Source organism: Astyanax mexicanus, chromosome 24 (genome assembly GCF_023375975.1).
Source record: "Astyanax mexicanus isolate ESR-SI-001 chromosome 24, AstMex3_surface, whole genome shotgun sequence".
NCBI classification, from domain to species: domain Eukaryota; kingdom Metazoa; phylum Chordata; class Actinopteri; order Characiformes; family Acestrorhamphidae; genus Astyanax; species Astyanax mexicanus.
The window spans coordinates 20254425-20274368 of NC_064431.1; the positions used below are offsets into that span (position 1 = coordinate 20254425).

Consider the following 19944-nt stretch of genomic DNA (forward strand, 5'->3'; position numbering starts at 1 on the left):
AGGTGGTGAGTGTATTTTACAGCATTTTGTGTGGCTGGTGGTTAACACATCAGGGTCGAAATGGCGCTGGACATCACAAAAGTGTGCCAGAGGCTCTGAATCTAGGGTTTCATCCAACTGTGCTGGACGTCTGCCCTTCAGGACCAGGAGTTCAACACCTCCGCTCTAAATTAGGCCATAAAATAAACCATAAATGTTCTTATCAGTTCTTTAGCAGGGAGTAACTGTTTGACTGAACCGGAAATCAGGGGGAAATTTATAAGACATTATAGAATAGTATGGAAAAAGCTACATATATTGATGCTATTGGCTGTATAGAATGTTTTAGGGTATTTCAACAATATGGATGCTTACATTTTTTTTTTTTCATTTCATTTCATTTCAATTTTTTTAGCCAATTAAGCTTTATTAGTGTTCATATAGATTTAAAGTTTCTGTGGTCATTGTGCACATAATTGAGAGATAACAATAGAAGCAAAATAACAGACAAAAAATGAAGGAGAGAGTAAAAAATACTCCTAAACAAACAAAAAACAATAAGAAAAAGGAAAAACAAAAAAGGAAAGAGAAAAAAAAATCAAATGTAGCAATAAAGACACATATTAAAGAACAACAACAAAAAAAGTAAAACAGCTACGAAAAAGAATAGAGAAATAAATAAGTTTTTTCTTGTATCTGTAAAAAATACAGAAAAAAAGAGAGAAAAGAGGTGAAGAAAGAGAGGGAATAAAAATAAGTGTCTGCCAAATGTGACAGCACAATAACCGTATTTGTCGCACTATACGACACACTTAAAATTCTTATATCAGACTGTAGCCTGCTGCTAACCCTGGCTAGCACTGCTGGAGCAGCATAAGCATTAGCTTCTAACCATGCTAAGCGCTAGCTCTTTTGCCGTTCAGAGGTGAATATATTGGACTGTAGCCTGCATGTTTACCATGTGAAAACATGCTATTTGGGACTAACTGCTACCTGATATTAATAGTAGTGAAGTGTGTAAATCGATTTGGTGAGATGTATTAAGTACTAATGTTATATGTGAATGAGAGGTTGAACAATTTTGCCAATGAGGAAAATAGAAAAAGGACATTAGTTGGTATTTTAAAAAAAGTATTGTTGCAATTTAAATTGCATTTGTCTATTACACAAGTCCTTATTTGATCCGATTGTGAAACGTCAAATCTTAAATAAATGTTAAGTTTGCTGTGGGGGTTGAATCATTTTGAACACAACTGTATTTACTAGATGCTAAAGAAGGCTATTGCCTCCATAACAAAGCAAATATCACAGAAGCAACACTTTAGCAATGCTAACAGTGTGGTAGCGTTGCTAATGACGTAGTAGTAAAATAGTAGGTAAGAGGTAGTAATGCTAACAGCGAGGTAATGATGCCACTGTTGTGGTATGGATGCTAATGACAGTGCTAACGGCCCAGTAGTGATGCTAACGAAGATGCTAACGGCTATGAGCTGGCAACTAATGACAACTTTACCTTCATTCATCAGGCGCTTACTCAGTAAGTCAGTCAGAGGGTGAAGTCATTCATATACACACACACACTCCTCACACACAAACACACACACACACCGCTCACACACACACCACTCACACACAGGGCAGGAACAGGCGGAAAAGTGATCTTGTGTTTCAGACCTGATGCACTGGAACACTCCGTCACGGAAGGTGAAAGAGAACATGCAGCAAAGGCACTGCTATAAACGTAATCACATTTCATTTGAAATGCATTTTTTGGTGTCTACAGCTACACTACATGGACAAAAGTATTGGGACACTTGCTTGTTCACTGTTTCTTCTGTAATCAAAGGGATTCAAATGTTTATCCTGTTTTATAGTATCCCAGGTGGTTGCTGTGATGCAAGATGATTGCAATAGTATTTTAAGCACCTGCAATGATTGATGCTCCCAAATGAGTGCTATTGTGTCTCAGGTGGTTGTCATGTGTGTGCAGAGGTACACTGTGTGCTTGCTTGGGTGTTACTACTGTATTTGTATCACTTTTGTATCACATTTGAACATTTACATTTCCATGTAATAAATCTTTCCTCAGTTTTCTTAGTTTTAATCATTGTTTTAATCATGTTAATTTAATAAATAATTCCTTCAGTTTTAATAAATTGTTCTGTTAAATTAATAAGTAATTCCCTCAGTTTTAATACATTATGTTAATTTAATAAATAATTCCCTCAATTTTAATAAATCGTTCTGTTAATTTAATCAATAATTCCCTCAGTTTTAATAAATCGTTCTGCTAATTTAACAAATAATTCCCTCAGTTTTAATAAATCATTCTGTTAATGTAACAAATACGGTGGCCGAGAAAGCCCAGCGCAGTGCAAATTGAAAAGCGCTGCAAAAGCACAAAACACATCCATCAAAATTACAACACAGGCGCAGCAAATAGAAAAACGCGCTGCAACTAGAAAAACGCGCTGCAAATAGAAAAACGCGCTGCAAATAGAACCACAACACAACGGAAGTGAGTCACAACACAACAGAATTTTCCCGGGGGACCTTAAAAGATGCTGTACCAGCTGTATACAAAGGACAATAAGTGGCAAACAAGCTTCTGAAAAGTAAGTTATGTTTATTACCTGTGATTACCACGGTTGTGTGCATATTATTAAAAGTTCTGCTTCACAAAACGCCTTGTTTGCCACTTATTGTCCTTTGTACACATAGTGAAGTCCGAGACGTTACTGAAGACGCAGCTTAGCTGGTACAGCATCTTTTAAGGTCCCCCGGGAAAATTCCGTTGTGTTGTGACTCACTTCCGTTGTGTTGTGGTTCTATTTGCAGCGCGTTTTTCTAGTTGCAGCGCGTTTTTCTAGTTGCAGCGCGTTTTTCTATTTGCTGCGCCTGTGTTGTAATTTTGATGGATGTGTTTTGTGCTTTTGCAGCGCTTTTCAATTTGCACTGCGTTGGGCTTTCTCGGCCACCGTAAACAAACAATTTCCTCAGTTTTAATAAATTGTTCTGTTAATTTAATAAATAATTTCCTCAGTTTTAATAAACCGTTATATTAATTTAATAAATAATTTCCTCAGTTTTAATAAACCGTTATATTAATTTAATAAATAATTTCCTCAGTTTTAATAAATTTTCTCCTAGTTAGTAGTATAGTGGTGGCTGCTGGTTTAGTGCTGTATTTTACCTCAGACCTGGTAGCTAATCAGCTAGCTTAGTTCTGTTGTGTTCCGCGCAGAAATTTAACATTAACAAAAAAAAAACAAAAAAACAAAAAACAAACATAGCGTTATCATACATCAACAGTGCCCATTCCGATAATAAATTGCCACCGAACAATACAGCAGAGTTAGGATCATCATATTCTCAACACAAATTACACAACACTCGTGATATTAACATCAATGACAGCTCTTCCTATAGTCTCATTAACATTATATCATAACAAGATATAATCAGTCTCGTTACTTAAAACATCAAAATAATCCAAATGAAATGAGCCAACAATACACTACCTTAAAGGACCAGTATAAACACTTTAACATCATATTTAAATCAGTAAAAGCTGCACCCATTAAAATCAACACACATTTTATGGCATTTTAAAGAACCAGCTCTGACAAAAAAAACGTGGGTCACTCACCATTTTAAGAGCTACCTGAAAATCCCTCTGTTATGCCTCACTTTGCTGTTATATGACAAAATTTGGTTACGATGCTGTTCATTAAGCTGCAGGTCTCCAAAAGTTGTTAAGCTCACTGTAGCTTGCAAGTGCTCTGTTGAATTCTGGTGACGTGTGGCAGGTTTAGTTAATTTGGTAAGGCTAACAAATCGATCCTTGACCCATGTGGATGAGTTATCAGTTGTAAGTTGTTGCTGGTCACTGAAAGTCGGTCTTAAAAATGGTAAAGCTAACAAATTAGCCACCATATTGCTCATTTCTGACACTGCCGCCATTTTAGACTGAGCCTGAAGACTAGTAGCTGTAACTAGCTAGCCTTAACAACATTGTACACCTCTCCTGCTCGCAGTCAGTGTGTAGCTTTTATTAGCCCTCCAAAAGGCATAGTGTAATATTTTTTCTCACAAAATTAGTCCTGCCCACTGTAAGTCAAAAAGTGATTGGTTGACTCCACTGTCACTTTAAAATTATGTTTTTGGTTAAACAGGCAGTTAGGGATTCACTCAGAAACATGAATGCCCAACCAATCAGAAAGCAATGAGCAATCCTCCTATTTTCTGCCCAGATACCACACAAACCAAAGTCCTGATTGGATAATTCGCTTTGCTGTGAGTTTAATTGTTTTATGCTTGACTAAATCGGAACATTTGCAAATGTAACACTTACAGAGATATAACCTTTATATAAAAGAAAAATATATAATTAATTATATAAAATAAAACATGTATAATTAATTACAGACATATTTTTTTCTTTTTTGGTGAAAGGTAATATATGACATATATCTGGACATTTTTTCAACCCATTAGGTAATAATAAATACATGAACATGAGATATATATCCTGATATATGGAAAGATGGAAAAACACAGAAAGATGAAAAGATCAATCGCCTATGTATCGGTATTGGTAACATAGTCAATATCAATATAAACAATATTATCTCATCTTATGCCTTGTATGAAAATATATCAATAATTCTCAAAAACAAAATATATTGTCCAGCCCTATGAGTCACTGTATGGTTAAAAAAAATCAGTTACTATTTGGATCCCCAGCAGACAAATAATATTAATAATAATAATAATAATAAGACGAAAAAAAAAAGAAAAAGAAAAAGAAGCAGAAGAAGAAAAAGTAGGATAAGGAAAGAAATTATATGGATATAAATTTTAAATGTGCAACCTAAATACACTTATTTAAGTTATGCCTTAATTAGGGGTATCAATCGATTTAACAATTGATTAATTAATATATAACAGATTAATATTTAAATATTAAATATTCACTCATTAATCTTGATTAAATGTTATTAATCACGCTTGCTTTTTTTCTTAAAACTTATGGATACATTTCAATTTAAATAAAAAATTAAATGTGCGATTATGGAGGCATCATGGATTTTATGTTTTTATTAATAATGCGAATTGCTTAATAAAGTGTTTGAACTAGATTTAATTTAAGAATAATGTTATATTAAGAATATTAACATTAATAAAAAAAAATCAGCACTGCTTAAAAAATGAGGATCATAAGAGAAACAGTGCTTGGATCCCTTGCATTGCCAGGCTAATTTAATATAATATAATCAGGCTAGTTTTAATATAATCATTAAATTAGTAACTAGTCCAAACTACTATGAACACACACACACACATACACACATGCGTGCACATCACAGGGTGCAGGATAAGACACTAATTACACAGCGAAGATAAGGATGACCTAGTTTACTTGACCCTAAAACGCTGTACACACATGAAATTTATATGCACTTTTGATACACTTTCAGTAACAGAAAGCAAAACAGTCCTAAATTATACCCATATATCCACTACAGCTAACACCAGTGAATGACTGTGCATCATTTCTTCACCTCAGCAGTCAATCATTTAACCTCTAGTAGAGTAGTCCAAGTCAAGATTGAGACCGGGAAAGACCTAGACCAAGACCGAGACCAGATTAAGAATTAAGAGTAAAAACTAGGGGGGGGGGGGTTCTTAAATACATTAAAGTATCCTCTCTATTTATCAAAGTGATACTAAATCTCTGTCTCCTTTAAAACGTAATCAGAAGTCACCACATGAAGTCAACTAAATTAAATTTCATTTTTTCTTTTAAATTGTGAAAACAATCACAATTTGCCCTCAAAAAAAAAACTATAAAAATAATGAAAATTAACATTTTGATTCACAACCAGCAGCAAATAAACTTCTAAACTTGTTAGTAAGGTTAGCTAGCTTGTTGCTAATGTTAGTTTTCTCCTGAGAACTTTAGTATGTTAGCTAGCTTGTCGCTAAGGTTAGCTTGCTCGTCACTAAGGTTAGCTTGCTCGTCACCAATGTTAGCTAGCTTGTCATTAACATTAGTTCTCTTCCTGGTAACATTAGTGTGTTAGCTAGCTTGTCGCTAAGGTTAGCTAGCTTGTCGTTAACATTAGTTTCTCTTCCTGGTAACATTAGTTTGTTAGCTAGTTTGTCACTAAGATAACTAGCTTGTCACTAAGGTTAGCTAGCTTGTTGTTAACGTTAGTTATCTTCCCAATAATATTAGTGTTGGCTAGCTCATAACTAAGGTTACCTTGCTCATCGCTAAGGTTAGCTAGCTTGTCGTTAAGGTTAGCTAGCTCGCATTAACATAAAATCTCTCTCTGTAACATTAGTGTGTTAGCCAGACATTTGGTTTAAAGTATTTTGGCCTCTGTTGCTATTGTATAGGAGTTAGTTGCTAAAGTTTATTTAGGTAGTTGCTAAGATTTTGTTACAGTATAGCTGTTGATTGCTAAAAAGACGTTATGTGGTGGTGGTGCTGATCAAATGATTAGGGTAAGCCTGCAGTGATGAATATTGAATTACTGACACCAATAAGTCTATAATTTCTGGTATTTGCTTATTCAGGAGTATCTTATCATCTTCAGTAACAGATGCTGTTAAGTATCATAGAGAATTGTTTTTTGATATATTAAAGTATATTGCAATATAGAATTACAGTATTGTGATATCATGATTGTCTTGGGCAATGTATCATGGTAATATCGTATTGTGAGATGCCCTGTGAAAAGCAGACCATAATAAGAATCTCCACTGCTTGCAAAGCACATTTGTCGACTGTCCACTCTACATCTCCTGTACTCCCATGTAAACCCCTCCCCCAGCTGCCTATTAGCAGTCCAGTGGCCTTGACTGACAGCACTGCTGAGGTGCCAGCTTCTCCTGGTGGACCACCCGGGGAGAGCCTATAGGAGGATGCTAACGCTGCACTGAGGCAAACCCCAGGAGAGCTCAGCTCACACATATATCCATCATCTGTGGCCCGCTGCTGTCTGTGAGGTGAGTCGGCAGAACCGGAGGATTTGTGGTGGTGTTACCTGTCTGCCCTATCACCTTTATCATCATCATCATCACCCCCGTCAATGTCATCACCATTACAATCATTCCAGGAGTCCAGGTGACCCCTGGGAGTCAGAAACACTGATGACCTTTTTTGTCTTCAACAAGGTCTTCTACAAGGTGTAAATTAGTATACTGACTCACAGAGCTGAACAAACTTCAACAAAACAATAATATACTATCCTTTAAAATTATCCTTAGCAAAAACAAAAACATAATTCAATTCATCGTAATTCAACACACTGAAGCCTAGGATTATTATTTAGTTATTACTGCTAATGCAGACATCATTTTGCATTATTGTGCAAGTTTTAATACATATGTAGCTCTGGAAAAAAATAAGAGACTACTTAAAAATAATAAATTTCTCTGATTTTGCTGTTTATAGGTATATGTTTGAGTAAAATGAACATTGTTGTTTTATTATAAAATATAAACTACGAACGACATTTATCACAAATTCCAAATACAAATGCTGTCATTTTTAGAGCATTTGTTTGCAGAAAATGAGAAATAGTCAAATTAACGAAAAAGATGCAGTGTTTTCAAACCATACAGTAATGTAAAGAAAACAAGTTCATATTAATGTTTTAAGAGTTCAGAAATCAATATTTGGTGGAATAACCCTGTTTTTTAAATGACGGTTTTCATGCATCTTGGTATGTTCTACTCCACCAGTCTTACACACTGCTTTTGAATAACTTTATGCCACTCCTGGTGCAAAAATTCAAACAGTTCAGCTTGGTTTGATGGCTTGTGATTATCCATCTTCCTCTTAATTATATTACAGAGGTTTTCAAATTGGTAAAATCAAAGAAACTCATCACCTATGAGTGGTCTCATTTTTTTAGAGCTGTATAAATATATATATACTATATCTACTTATGGTGGACTCGTGCACAATAACATTAGCTAATGTGAGAAAGGCCTTCAGTTGCTTTGAAGTTACCCTGTGGTCCTCTGAGACCTTGCTGACTATTACTCTTTATTAGTGTCAAATGTTTTAAAGCGTCAGAACAGTGGTGAGATGTTGCTTTGAACTGCCCTAAAAATATGAACAGGAAATCAGAGAGCAGGAGTTTGATTTCCCCTCAGACACAGAAACACACAGCACATCTAACGCACAAAATATTACTCTTGTCTGGTTCAGCGCTTATTCCTTATACTATTTTTTTGGGACTAGGGGATTACGGGGGTTGTTAGTCACCTCTGTTTAAATTATATTTCTTCTGATAGTGTAGAGTGAGCAAACTCGCCCAAGAGCAGTCTGGCCTTCAGTTGCTTTGAAGTTACCCTGGGGTCCTTTGAAACCTCTCCAACTATTACACGCCTTGCTCTTGGAGTGATCTTTGTTGGTAGACCACTCCTGGGGAGGGGTAACAATGGTCTTGAATTTCATCCACTTATGCAATCTGTCTAACTGTGGATTGGTGTTTTGGTGAAGATGGATTTGTAACCTTTTTCAGCTTGATGAACATCAACAACTAAATTTATTTTTTTCCAATATCGTGTATCGCTAATCAGAACTACTGTATCGCAATACATATCATATTGCCAGGTTCTCGCCAAGATCACCAACCATTATCCCCCTTTATTTGTGTCATATGTTGCACTGACTTCTTTCAAAGCGTCAGAACAGTGGTGAGATGTTGCTTTGAGCTGCCCTAAAAAAATATAAACAGAAAATCAGAAAGCAGGAGTTTGATTTCCCCTCAGACACAGAAACATACAGCACATCCACCGCACAAAAATATTACTCTTGTCTGGTTCAGCGCTCGTCCCTGGCACTATTTTTTTGAGACTGGGGGTTAGGGCGGTTGTTAGTCACCTCTGTTTAAATTATATTTCTTCTGATAGTCTAGAGCGGGCAAATTCGCCCACGGGCAGACTGCTCCCAGCGCCATCTTCCCCCAGCTTTTACCCGACTGGAAGAGTGCGGGGTGACTTCTGGACCAAAACGCAGAGAGGAAGTGGACTGGATCAGGATCACTCCTATCTCCCATCTCTGGCACACATCCAGCTTTCAGAAACAAGATCCAGAACGAGAAGCTAACTGCCGCTTCCTCTGCGTCTCTCTTTAGAAACGTGAGACTTAGATTATCAGATAAAAACGACAAATCCTGAGTGACCTGTGAAGATCACCAGGCCTGAGTGTAACAATTATTTGTGGACAACCCTTCAATTTAACTGCTTCATATGCTTTAAGGTTTAACTATTAAACCCTGTGCATAGACCCAGACTTTATATCATCTCTCACATCACTCTCATTACTTACATTACTGCCACTGTTATCATCAATTTCATTGACCTTAACACTGAGCCCTGTGGGACACCAAAACATATGCTAAAGTAAATATTTGCCAAATAATTCATGTTTCTGATTTCTGCATTAATAATAACCAATAGTGATTGACCAATATCCAGCCTGCACAAGGCTGTTATTTAAGTAATGGATTCAGGCAAATCTTGCTAAATCACTCAAACAAAACACCCATTGCAAACAAACAATTAAAGCAGTGACAAATCCAAGTTTCCCAACTTTTAATACAGCATTAGCATATATTTTTATTATGTTTAAATACAACATTACTAGCATGTTTTGAAGGCATTATTATTCTAATTTCGTACTGAATCAGGTGTATATGATGAAAATATCACTAAATGTGTGTAGTGGCTGCTGAATGTGGTTAGTGTGGGTTACTGTAATGCATGTGTCATGTATAGCTGTTTTAATTAGTATTATTATTATCACAGATGGCAGTCACACTCCCCTGGATACAGTTGACACTGTTGTAGAGAGATTCCATTGCCTCTCCTCTTCTTACACTGCACACTTTCCAAATGGAAAGGATTGACACAAATATTCAATGTTTGGGCCATTGAAATTAAAGTCAGTTCAGAGTACTAAACTACTTTTTTTTATAATAATGTAATTTCAGATGGCTGAACAGACACACTATAGACCTTAACAGGGCAATAAATATTCCTATCTTACACCTCTTCAACAGTCTATTTTCACACCTTGTGTCCACACTGTTAAATTAGCATCAGAGTTTAGGAAAAAATCTACACTGATGGGCATGGTGGTCTGGAAAGCACAGGTGCTCCACTGACTAAAATGAACCTAGACAACAGTCAATCATCAGTCCGTTCCTATAGCGCACCCCCACTCATTAAACACACACACATGGACGCTCTGCAATGTCTTGATGAAGGAGTTTCTGGAGGTGCTGAACAATAGTTACAGCTTTTTCTTCACGTTGTGAAGCTCCAGTTCATCCCAAATCGCCATCTCAATTCGGTCCATCTCAGTTGATCAGGTTTAGATCAGGCCAGGGGATTGTAGAGGAACAACTCTTTATTTGTACTGTTTACTACGTTATTCCATACATTACATTACATTACATTACATTTGGCAGACGCTTTTGTCCAAAGCGACTTACAATAGTGAAGTACAAAAGTAATAGAAGTGAAAGGTAAAAAAATATCTTAAATAGGGCCTAAAGGAGGTCAAAGGGAATAATGGGATAGAGGAGTGAAGGAGGGGAAGATGGAAATGAGGTTAGAAGTAGTTAGTTTGTTAGAGGTGTTAGGAGAGTAAGTGCTCTTTGAAGAGCTCTGTCTTCACGAGTTTCTTAAAGATGTGTCTCTTCATTGTATTTAATTTTTTGGCATTAATCTACAATGTAGAAATGAAATAAAGTAAAGAAAAAAACGTTGAATGAGAAAAATGTGGCCAAACATGACTGGTACTGTATGTCAGTCAGACTCTATTTAGGCTGCCATTCTATACTGTGTAAAAGGTAGGTAGTGTGAGTCTCAGTTGAGCTGAAGAAAATAACGTATGAAGAGCTCTATATTACTATTAAATTAAATAACTTTCTCCTATAGCTTTTTTTTGCACGGACAGACCTTCCATTCATTTAATACATGACCTCCAACATCTCTAAACTCCGAACACCTCAATAACTGTATTATGACTATCACTATAACAAAATATATTTCTGTGTTTTCTGATCGTATTCTAAACGCAGAATCTGCTTTAGCCGAACCCCTAAATAAACTCCAGACCCTCACCATGCCTGCCATTCTGAAATGTTCTCTACGTCCAGGCAAACAGCCCCCTGACAGCTCCATCAACCTGGACCAGGGCAGGGCTGTCAGGCCAGAGGTCTGAATGGCTACGCTCCACCGGCCACCACCAGTAACCTGACCTGCATCAAATGCATCTATATGACTGGACTGTCACTGTTACTACTTTTATTATTTGTAAACCATGTATTGACTAGGAAACAATTGTGATAAATAATATAATAAAATTGGCATATTAAGACCGTTTAATACGACATATATACTGATAATATAATTCAGAATGCACCAATGTGGGAATTCTTGGCCGATGCAGATACACATGTACTAGTTCAACTCAAAAAATTTGAATATCAAAGAAAAGTTACTTTATTTCAGTAATTCAGTTCAAAATGTGACATTCATATATTATATATGTAGCTTTATTACACACAGAGTTATATATTTTAAGCTTTTATTTCTTTTATGGTTGATGATTATGGCTTACAGCCAATGACAAACCCAAAAATCAGCATCTCAGAAAATTATATAAAACCAATTGGTACTTTTGGCAGTGTGGGCATTGTGCCAAGTCCTGCTGGAAAATGAAATCCACATTAGGGGTGTGCCATATCATATCGTACACGATAATATCGCCAACATTTTTGAATATCGTGAACAATATTAAACTCTGAAATATCGTGCCATATCACTCATCCCTAATTATCAGGGTAAGACTTTTTTGCTGTTTTTAGCAAAAGAAAAATTCACACTGTTCTCATTTTCCATTATATATCTACTAGAGACAGATTATATCGGTCCTGTATCATTAATTCTACTGCAGCACTGGATATATGGAGATATATGGAGTGCATTATTAGTATTGTGCAGTTGTGTATTCTTGGGGGCAAAAAAAAATCAGTGTTTTGTCATATCGCCAAGGATATCGTTATCGCAAAAACACCATGAAATATCGTGATATTATTTTAGGGCCATATCGCCCACCCCTACTCCATATCTCCATAAAAGTTGTCAGCAGAGGAAAGCAGTACTGTACTGTACTGTAAGTACTGTTTCCGGAAAAACACTTGGCACACTGCCCACACTTCCAAAAGTACCAATTGGTCTTATATAATATTAATTTTTTCTAAAACACTACTTTTTGGATTTTTATTGCCTGTAAGCCATAATCATATCCTATGTTGATTATAGTAGTGTTATATAGTTGCAGCTTGTAAAACATAAACACATTTAAAAAAAATAAATAAATAAATAAATATAATTAATGCTGATCTGATTTTGTTCTCGTCTTTTATATTGGGGAAAAAAGAGACAAAGAGTATTTCTTTTTAATGTTCTTTGAATGCAGAGATATGCAGAGAAGTGAAGTATCTAATTGTGTGGCCTTATTTATTTTGTGCAGTCTTAATATTTAATTTTATTTTAGTAACTTTTGTACACATAGTTGTCATGTTCCTCCTCAGTTTCTCAACAATGTTGTTCTTAAATTCAATTTGCTTGCACATGTATGTTTAAATGGGTTTGTGAAGGACATTTTTCAAAGATAAATTGCTACTACTTTAAAATAAGGCTTCTTTATGAAGGCGTTTATTAATGTCTATTATTAGGTTATAAACCATTATAAACCATTAATAATCAGTTACAGCCCATAAAAAGAAAAGGAAACAGTGGCCAAATACGTTTATGCTGTTAAACCTCAGATCTTACTAGATGCTTATCTTTGTCTTATCCATCAGTCAGCAATAACATGTTTGTTAATAACTTTATTTATTTAACTATAATAACAAATTAAATGACTAAATCAACTTTCTAAATTATTTTATTAGAAATATTAAAAAAAAAAGTTATTTTCACTGCTTTTAAAGTATTTACAACTAAATTTATAACCATTAATACACTCCTTTGTGAACTATTTATGAAAACCTTTATAAAGGAGCCTTATTTTAAACAAATAAATTTGTTTGGTTTGTATTTTTAAAAGCGTGGGTCACGACTTAATGACCATGAGAAAATGTGGGGGCTGAGATTGGGTTGAGAACCACTGGTTTAAAATATTAATATTTATGATACACTACCCAGCACTACATCACGTCCTGTATAATTGTACAATATGTCAATTACATAATACATAAATCGTGACAGAAAAATCGTGACAGTCCTAAATGCCTGTGCACAGGAGCGCCGCTCAGCCATGTCAATCTGACAGAACGAGAGGAGGTGAGACAACAAAACGAATTGGACTGGAACAAGAGGAAGCATGCCAAATGTCGTCCTGAAGAAAGGGAGCGTTAAAATATAGCTGTCCAATTTTCATTAGCTAAATTCTTTCATTTCATAAAGCGCTTTGAGACATCTGGGCGCAAAATCCATTCTGGGGTTCCAGGGTGTTTAACCTTGCTGGTGAGTCGGCCCTTTGTTTGACTGGGAGACAATCATATTCATTGTATCTGACATTTCTGGGTCACAGTCAAGGCGATGGGAGTGAGAGAATTATGCTGCACCTTTTGCGGGAAAATAAATGTTTACGCGGCGCCAGCACCTGAACCACAGTGCATGCAGCGTCCATCTCAGATGCTTAATAAAATGTGTCGACATGAATAATAGATCGATCTAAGCTTAGGGCAAGGGCTGGGGGGGTCCATGGGGGGTCTTGAGGGTATAGGGTTGCATTTATATTTAAGTGATGGCTTGACAATTCCTGTTAAATGTTGATCTATCAGTGGAATTTCCTGTTTTTTAAGGGTTTTCAGCTCGCCAAACACACTGGGACAAATATATAGGGTAGTACATGCTTATTCACCCTGTTTCGGTTGGATTAACTGGTTCAACTCTGCAAAAGGAATGGATGGAGAATCGTAATTCCAGGAAACACAGAGCTCCACTATTCCACAGGTCAATTCTTGAAGGTCCAAAAGGTTCATCCTGTTTATTTGCTCCAGATAGTCCTATTGTATTGGCAGTACTGCTATTGTATTTGGTCAGATATGTAATCTCCCAGCACATCTGAGGTGGGTACTGAAGCAACTGAATATTTACCTGCCTCAGGTGTGTTTAAGAAATGAAATTAAGAACTAGAATGACTAGAATGTGGAAAGCTACCGAACAGCAGGGGGCGCCCGACCTGTGGTGGCTTCACTTTTGAGAGAAGATGCTCTGTCCAGCCATACACAGTCTATGCATGAATATAATATGGATCAGGATTATCCTCTTAAGTTCCAGATCCCAACTCATCTCTAGTTCCAGTTCTGACACGCCTGAGCCAGGGGATCCACTCTAGTCCCAGCTCCCCTTAGCCAGGTTATCACATCTAGTTCCTTAGCCAGGTAATGCACTCTAGTCCCAGCTCTCAGATCATCTAAAACAGATAATCACCTATAGTTCCAGCTCTCAACACACCCGAGCCAGGTAATTCACTCTAACTACAGCTTCTTATTCACCTAAACCAGGTAATCCACTCTAGCCCCAGCTCTCAGATCACCTAAGCCACTATACAGATCCTGCTTTAACTTAGCCAGGTAATCACTTTTATTTCCAGCTCTCAATACACCTGAGCCAGGTAGTCCACTCTAATTACAGCACTTAAATCTCCTCAGCCAGGTAATCCACTCTAGTCCCAGTTCTCAGTTCACCTAAACCAGGTCATCACCTCTAGTTCCAGCTCTCGACACATCAAAGCCATGTAATCCACTTTAGTTACAGATTCTGCTTCAATTTAGCCAGGTAATCCACTCCAGTTACAGCTCTCAGCTCACCTAAGCCAGGTCATCACCTCTAATTCCATGTTCCAACACAAACGTAACAGATGCTTACACATCCTACTTCACCTTAGCCAGGTTATTCATTGTAGTTACAGATCTTATTTTACCTTAGCCAGGTAATCCACTCTAGTTACAGATCCTAATTCACCTTAGCCAGGTAATCCACTCTAGTTACAGATCCTAATTCACCTTAGCCAGGTAATCCACTCCAGCCCCAGTTCCCAACACACCTCAGCCAGGTAGCAGAGCAGCAAAATGCTATTTAACTGCCATAGGTTTGCTTAAAAAAAACAGAATACAGCAATATAATATGGAATACAGGTTATCCACTCTTCACTCATCAGCTCCCCTTCAGCTCACCTTAGTCAGGTAATCATCTCTAGTTCCAGCACCCAACTGACCTCAACCAGGTAACAGGGAAACAGAATGTAATTTACCTGCCCCAGGTGTGTTAAAAACAGTTTAAAGAAACATGATATAGAATACAGATATAGCTTATATAGTATCCAGTATAGCTTCAGCTCCCAGCTCACCTTAGCCAGGTTATCACACCAAGTTACAGCTCCCAACACACCTGAGCCAGGTGATCCACTCTAGTTGCAGTTCCTAACACACCTCAGTCATGTTATCACCTCTAGTTCCAGCTCCCGACACACCTGAGCCAGGTAATCCACTGTAATTACAACTCCTAACTCACCTTAGCCAGGTGATCCACTCTAGTCTTAGGTTCCAATTCAACTGTAGATTCAGCTCTCGACACACCTGAGCCAGATGATCCACTATAGTTTCTGCTCCTGACACACCTGAACCAGGTAATCCACTCTAGTCCAGTGGCTTTATTCATCTGAACCATGTAATCCACTCTAGTTGCAGTTCTGACACACCTGAGCCAGGTGATCCACTCTATTTCCAGCTCCTGACTTACCTTATCCAGGTAACAGGGCAGTGAAATACTATTTACCTGGCTCAGGTGTGTTAAAAAGGTAGACTTTTCAGAATGACATTGCTCCCAATACATGTCAGCCAGGTAATCACCTCTCATTCCAGTTTCCAAACACCTTATTCAGGCAACAGAGCAGCAGAATGCTATATACCTGCCTCAGGTGTGTAACAAATGAAATACAGGTATGAGAATTCCAGCCTAGTATTATTCTAATTTTATCAATATAGAAACACATTAACCACAATGTGACCGAACCAGCTTTGTGTGAGTGTAGCTCGTCAGACATTAAAGGAACATTCATTTCCATAAGACCACTGTTAGCCTGACCTGGGGCAGCGCCGAGTTGATCTGTCTCTGCAGCACGTCCCTCTCGTGCAGAGCGTCCTGGAGCTTGGCCTGTGATTGGAGGAGTGCCTCCTGGGTCTCTCGCAGGGACTCCAGAAGCTTGTCCCTCTCGTCCAGCATGTTGACCATCAGCTGCTCGAAATTGGACTCCTGCTCCGACCCGTTCTGGGAGCCACGCTGAGAACTCACTGAGTCCCCCTCGTTGATGGTGGGCATCACTTCGCACATCATGTTGGTTAAGTGGTTTTTGGAGATAAACAACAGAAGAACGGAAGTATGGACGTCTCTGTGGTCTCCTGACCTCAGTGCTCTCCTGACCTCAGTGCTCTCCTGACCTCAGTGCTCTCCTGACAGAAAATCTTCAGAGCCTTCAGCCTCCTATTCCATGACCATCACCTTCCTCCTCCTCTCTCCGCCACTTCTCCGCCCTGCATTGTAAACTCACAGTTAAATTAAGTCTGCTGTACGTATGTCTTTGTGTATTTTATACAATTGACCAGGGTCGTTGAGTTAAACAGCCAACAATAATTAAGAGTAGTTTGATGCCACTGAGTCCTGGCATCATGTACTTTCCTACTGGGAGTGCTCTTCAGTCACTGAGACTTGTCATCAGTGTGTAGTTACCACCCATCAGTTATTAATATCAGCTATTAACCCATTAAAGCATAAAACTAGATTTGCTGTTATGGTTCAGTCATGTTCTATCTAATATTCTATAAATAGTACAAATCATAATCATATTGACCATTTTATTTTATAGCACCTTCAGCTAAATCATCAAACCTAATCTAAATGATCAAAACCAGCCCAGCATACAGTATGCTGCATTTGAATCAGGTCATGCTGGCCAACCCTGGTCATTCTGGTTGTTTAGCTTGGTCAGGTTGACCATTAAACTCAAACAAAAACATATACAAAGCAGGTCAATCTTGGTCATACTGGTTGTTGGTCAGGTTGATCTTGCTGGTTGACCAGCATGGTCATACTGGTCAGCCAGACTGGTCATGTTGGACTACAAGCCTGGCCAACCTAACCATGCCAATTTTGTCAAACTTGTAAAGACAACCAGTATGAACAAACTTGACCATGCTGATTGACCAGTACGACCAGCATGACCAAGCATGGCCAGTTAGATAACAAGCATGGTCAAGTTTGGTTATACTTGTTGTTGATTAGATTAATCATTCTGATCAACCAGTTTGATCATGTTGGGCTTCAAGTATGGCCATGGTTGATCATGTTAGTTAACCAGTTTGATTATATTGGTCTAATATTATGACAAGCATGACCAGTATGACCAGCATGACCAAGCTAAACAACCAGTATGACCAAACCTGAACATGCTGGTCGACCAGTATGACCACATGATCAAGCATGGCCAGTGTGACCAGGCTAGATAACAAGCATGGTCAGGTTTTGTTATACTGGTTGTCTAAAGCTGGGTCCTACTGGTTGAAGTATGGCCAACCTGACCAAGACAACCAGTATGACCAAACCTGACCATGTTGGTTGACCAGTACCACCGACATGACCAAACTAGCTAGATAAGGAGTATGACCACGGTTGACCAGCATGGTCAAGCTTGCTCATAATGGTTGCCAAGCTTGATCAGGTTGACCATGCTTGTATACCAGCTAAACCACCTCAAAGCAAACTCACTTATACCGGCTTACAGTGTGTATCACTCCGCTGTCGCGCGCGGCTCCTCCATCATCCTTGTAGCTGATAACATCCACCCAGACGTGCTCCACCTTACGCGAGCTCTTCAGTCAGGATGCCAGGGTGGGCTTCTTCACCACCAACACCTCCACCCACCACCACCACCCACCAGTTGCAGTTAGGCTACAGTAACTAATATCCCAGTTATTAAACTGGTCTGAAGCATCCCTCCTTTACACCTTTCTCCAGCACGAGCTGAACCGAACTGAACCGAGCCGACCCGGCCACTCCTCCTGCTCCTGCTCTTCTTCTTTTCCTTCTTCTTATCCTTCGTCTCTACGAGCTCATCTCCAAAGCAGCGCGCGCATGTCTCGTCGAGGTGGGGTGGTGCACGGGAAGGTCGCGCTTTCGACGCCTCGCAGCCCTCGAGCCGGTGGGGGATGTCATAGCCGCGCGCACGGAGGTCGTGGCGGCAGAAACGCTCCCCTCTCACATCAGCACCACCACGCGCGCGCTCGAGCTACATGACTCTCTCTCTACATTACGCACGCGCGCACGAGAGAGAGAGAGAGAGAGAGCGAGAGCGAGAGTGAGAAAGAGAGAGAGACTCTGCCTATCAGAGGCCAGGAATACAGTAGTGGAGTAGTGTGTCACGCGCTCCGCCCCCTGGTGGTCGCTCTCTGTAAACGACCATGGGTTGGTACCCTGGACAGAGATAAAACTACATAAACTACTTCCAGTGGAGAATTTCCATTCACAGCGATGTATAAGATCAGGACTATGCTTAATCCCTGTTAAGCTGATCCCTTAAAACTTTTGAATGGAAGCCCATTCCCACCGCATAATCTAAAAAAAAGGACACTACGTAATTATTTGAGATAGTAAATAATTATTTTGAAATAATAAGTCATAATTCTGAGAGGTTTTTCTGATTATTTTGAGACACTTAGTTGTTTTGAGGTTTTCTCATTATTTTCAGACACTAGGTCAATATTTTAAGATACTAAGTCATTATTCTGAGAGGTTTTCTGAGACACTAAGTAGTTGTTTTGAGATGTTATCAGATGTTTAGTCATTATGTTTTGAGATGTTATCAGATGTTTAGTCATTAGTTATTATGTTAAGATACTAAGTCATTACTTAGTGATTATTTTGAGATGTTATCTCATTATTTTAGGATACTTAGTAATTATGTTTAAATAGTAAGTAATTATTTTGGGATGTTAAGTTATTATGTTGAGATAGTAAGTCATTACTTTGAGATGAAAAGGTTTTTTATTTATTCTGAGACACAAAGTCAATATTTTTGAGATACTAATAATTATTAAGTAATTATTTTGAAATGTTATCTCATTATTTTGAAAGACAATTATCAGGTACTAAATTAAGATATAAAGTTGTTATTTTGGGATGCTAAGTTATTATGTTGACATACTAAGTCATTACTTTGAGATAATACGTTTTTATTTTGAGACACCAATTCAATATTTTGAAATACTAAACCATTATTCAAAATCACTGTAATACTTTCCATCCAGCTAACACTTTTTCGTAAGTAAGTGTTCTTACAAAGTAAAAGTTTACTGGATGTTCTCAAAACATTCTTATTTAGCAATTTTAAATGTTCTGGTAACATTGCTGCAACATAACTGTCAATATTTAAATGTTTAGTTTTAGGAATGTTACTATGAACATTTATATAAATGTTAGTATTCATCTAACTGGGAACATTATTTAAGAACTGTTCTAATAAGGTTGTGATGTAAACCGTTATTATGGCACACATTTTCAGAACATTGCTGGAGCATTATTTCTGTATTGTTAAAGGGCTAACCTCCTTCCTGGAACATTTTCAAAAAAAATAATTCTGTAACATTAAAGGCAATAAATACACAAGTGACTGACCAGGACTCTATCTTCCCCATGACAGAAACAAGGAATTTTAAAACTTTTTAAATATCCTTCCAATAGCGACAGTAGTTCTGCTGGGAAGATTTTTATTTTTATCTTGTGGCATGAGTCTAGAAGAAGAGGCAGGAAGCATGTAGTGTGGAAAACAAGGAGCTGTTTATTGTGAGGCTGGGCAGAGTGCCT

At 37.9% G+C, this 19944-nt stretch overlaps 1 protein-coding gene across 8 annotated transcripts in view; it reads right to left on the bottom strand.

Annotated features, from left to right (window-relative positions):
• ppfia4 (PTPRF interacting protein alpha 4) overlaps nucleotides 1-18399 on the bottom strand; it is a 180470-nt gene extending 162071 nt beyond the window's left edge. For 6 of the 8 annotated variants that reach the window (XM_022682713.2, XM_022682712.2, XM_022682710.2 and 3 more), the window contains exons 1-2: nucleotides 17865-18399; nucleotides 16174-16619 (exon numbers count right to left, since the gene is read on the bottom strand). In XM_022682713.2, the coding sequence (XP_022538434.1) occupies nucleotides 16174-16422 (249 nt within the window). In that variant the 5' untranslated portion in view covers nucleotides 16423-16619; nucleotides 17865-18399. The remainder of the gene's footprint in view (nucleotides 1-16173; nucleotides 16620-17864) is intronic. The other 2 variants (XM_022682705.2, XM_022682706.2) reach the window with 1 other exon arrangement.
• Nucleotides 18400-19944: the final 1545 nt, after the last annotated feature.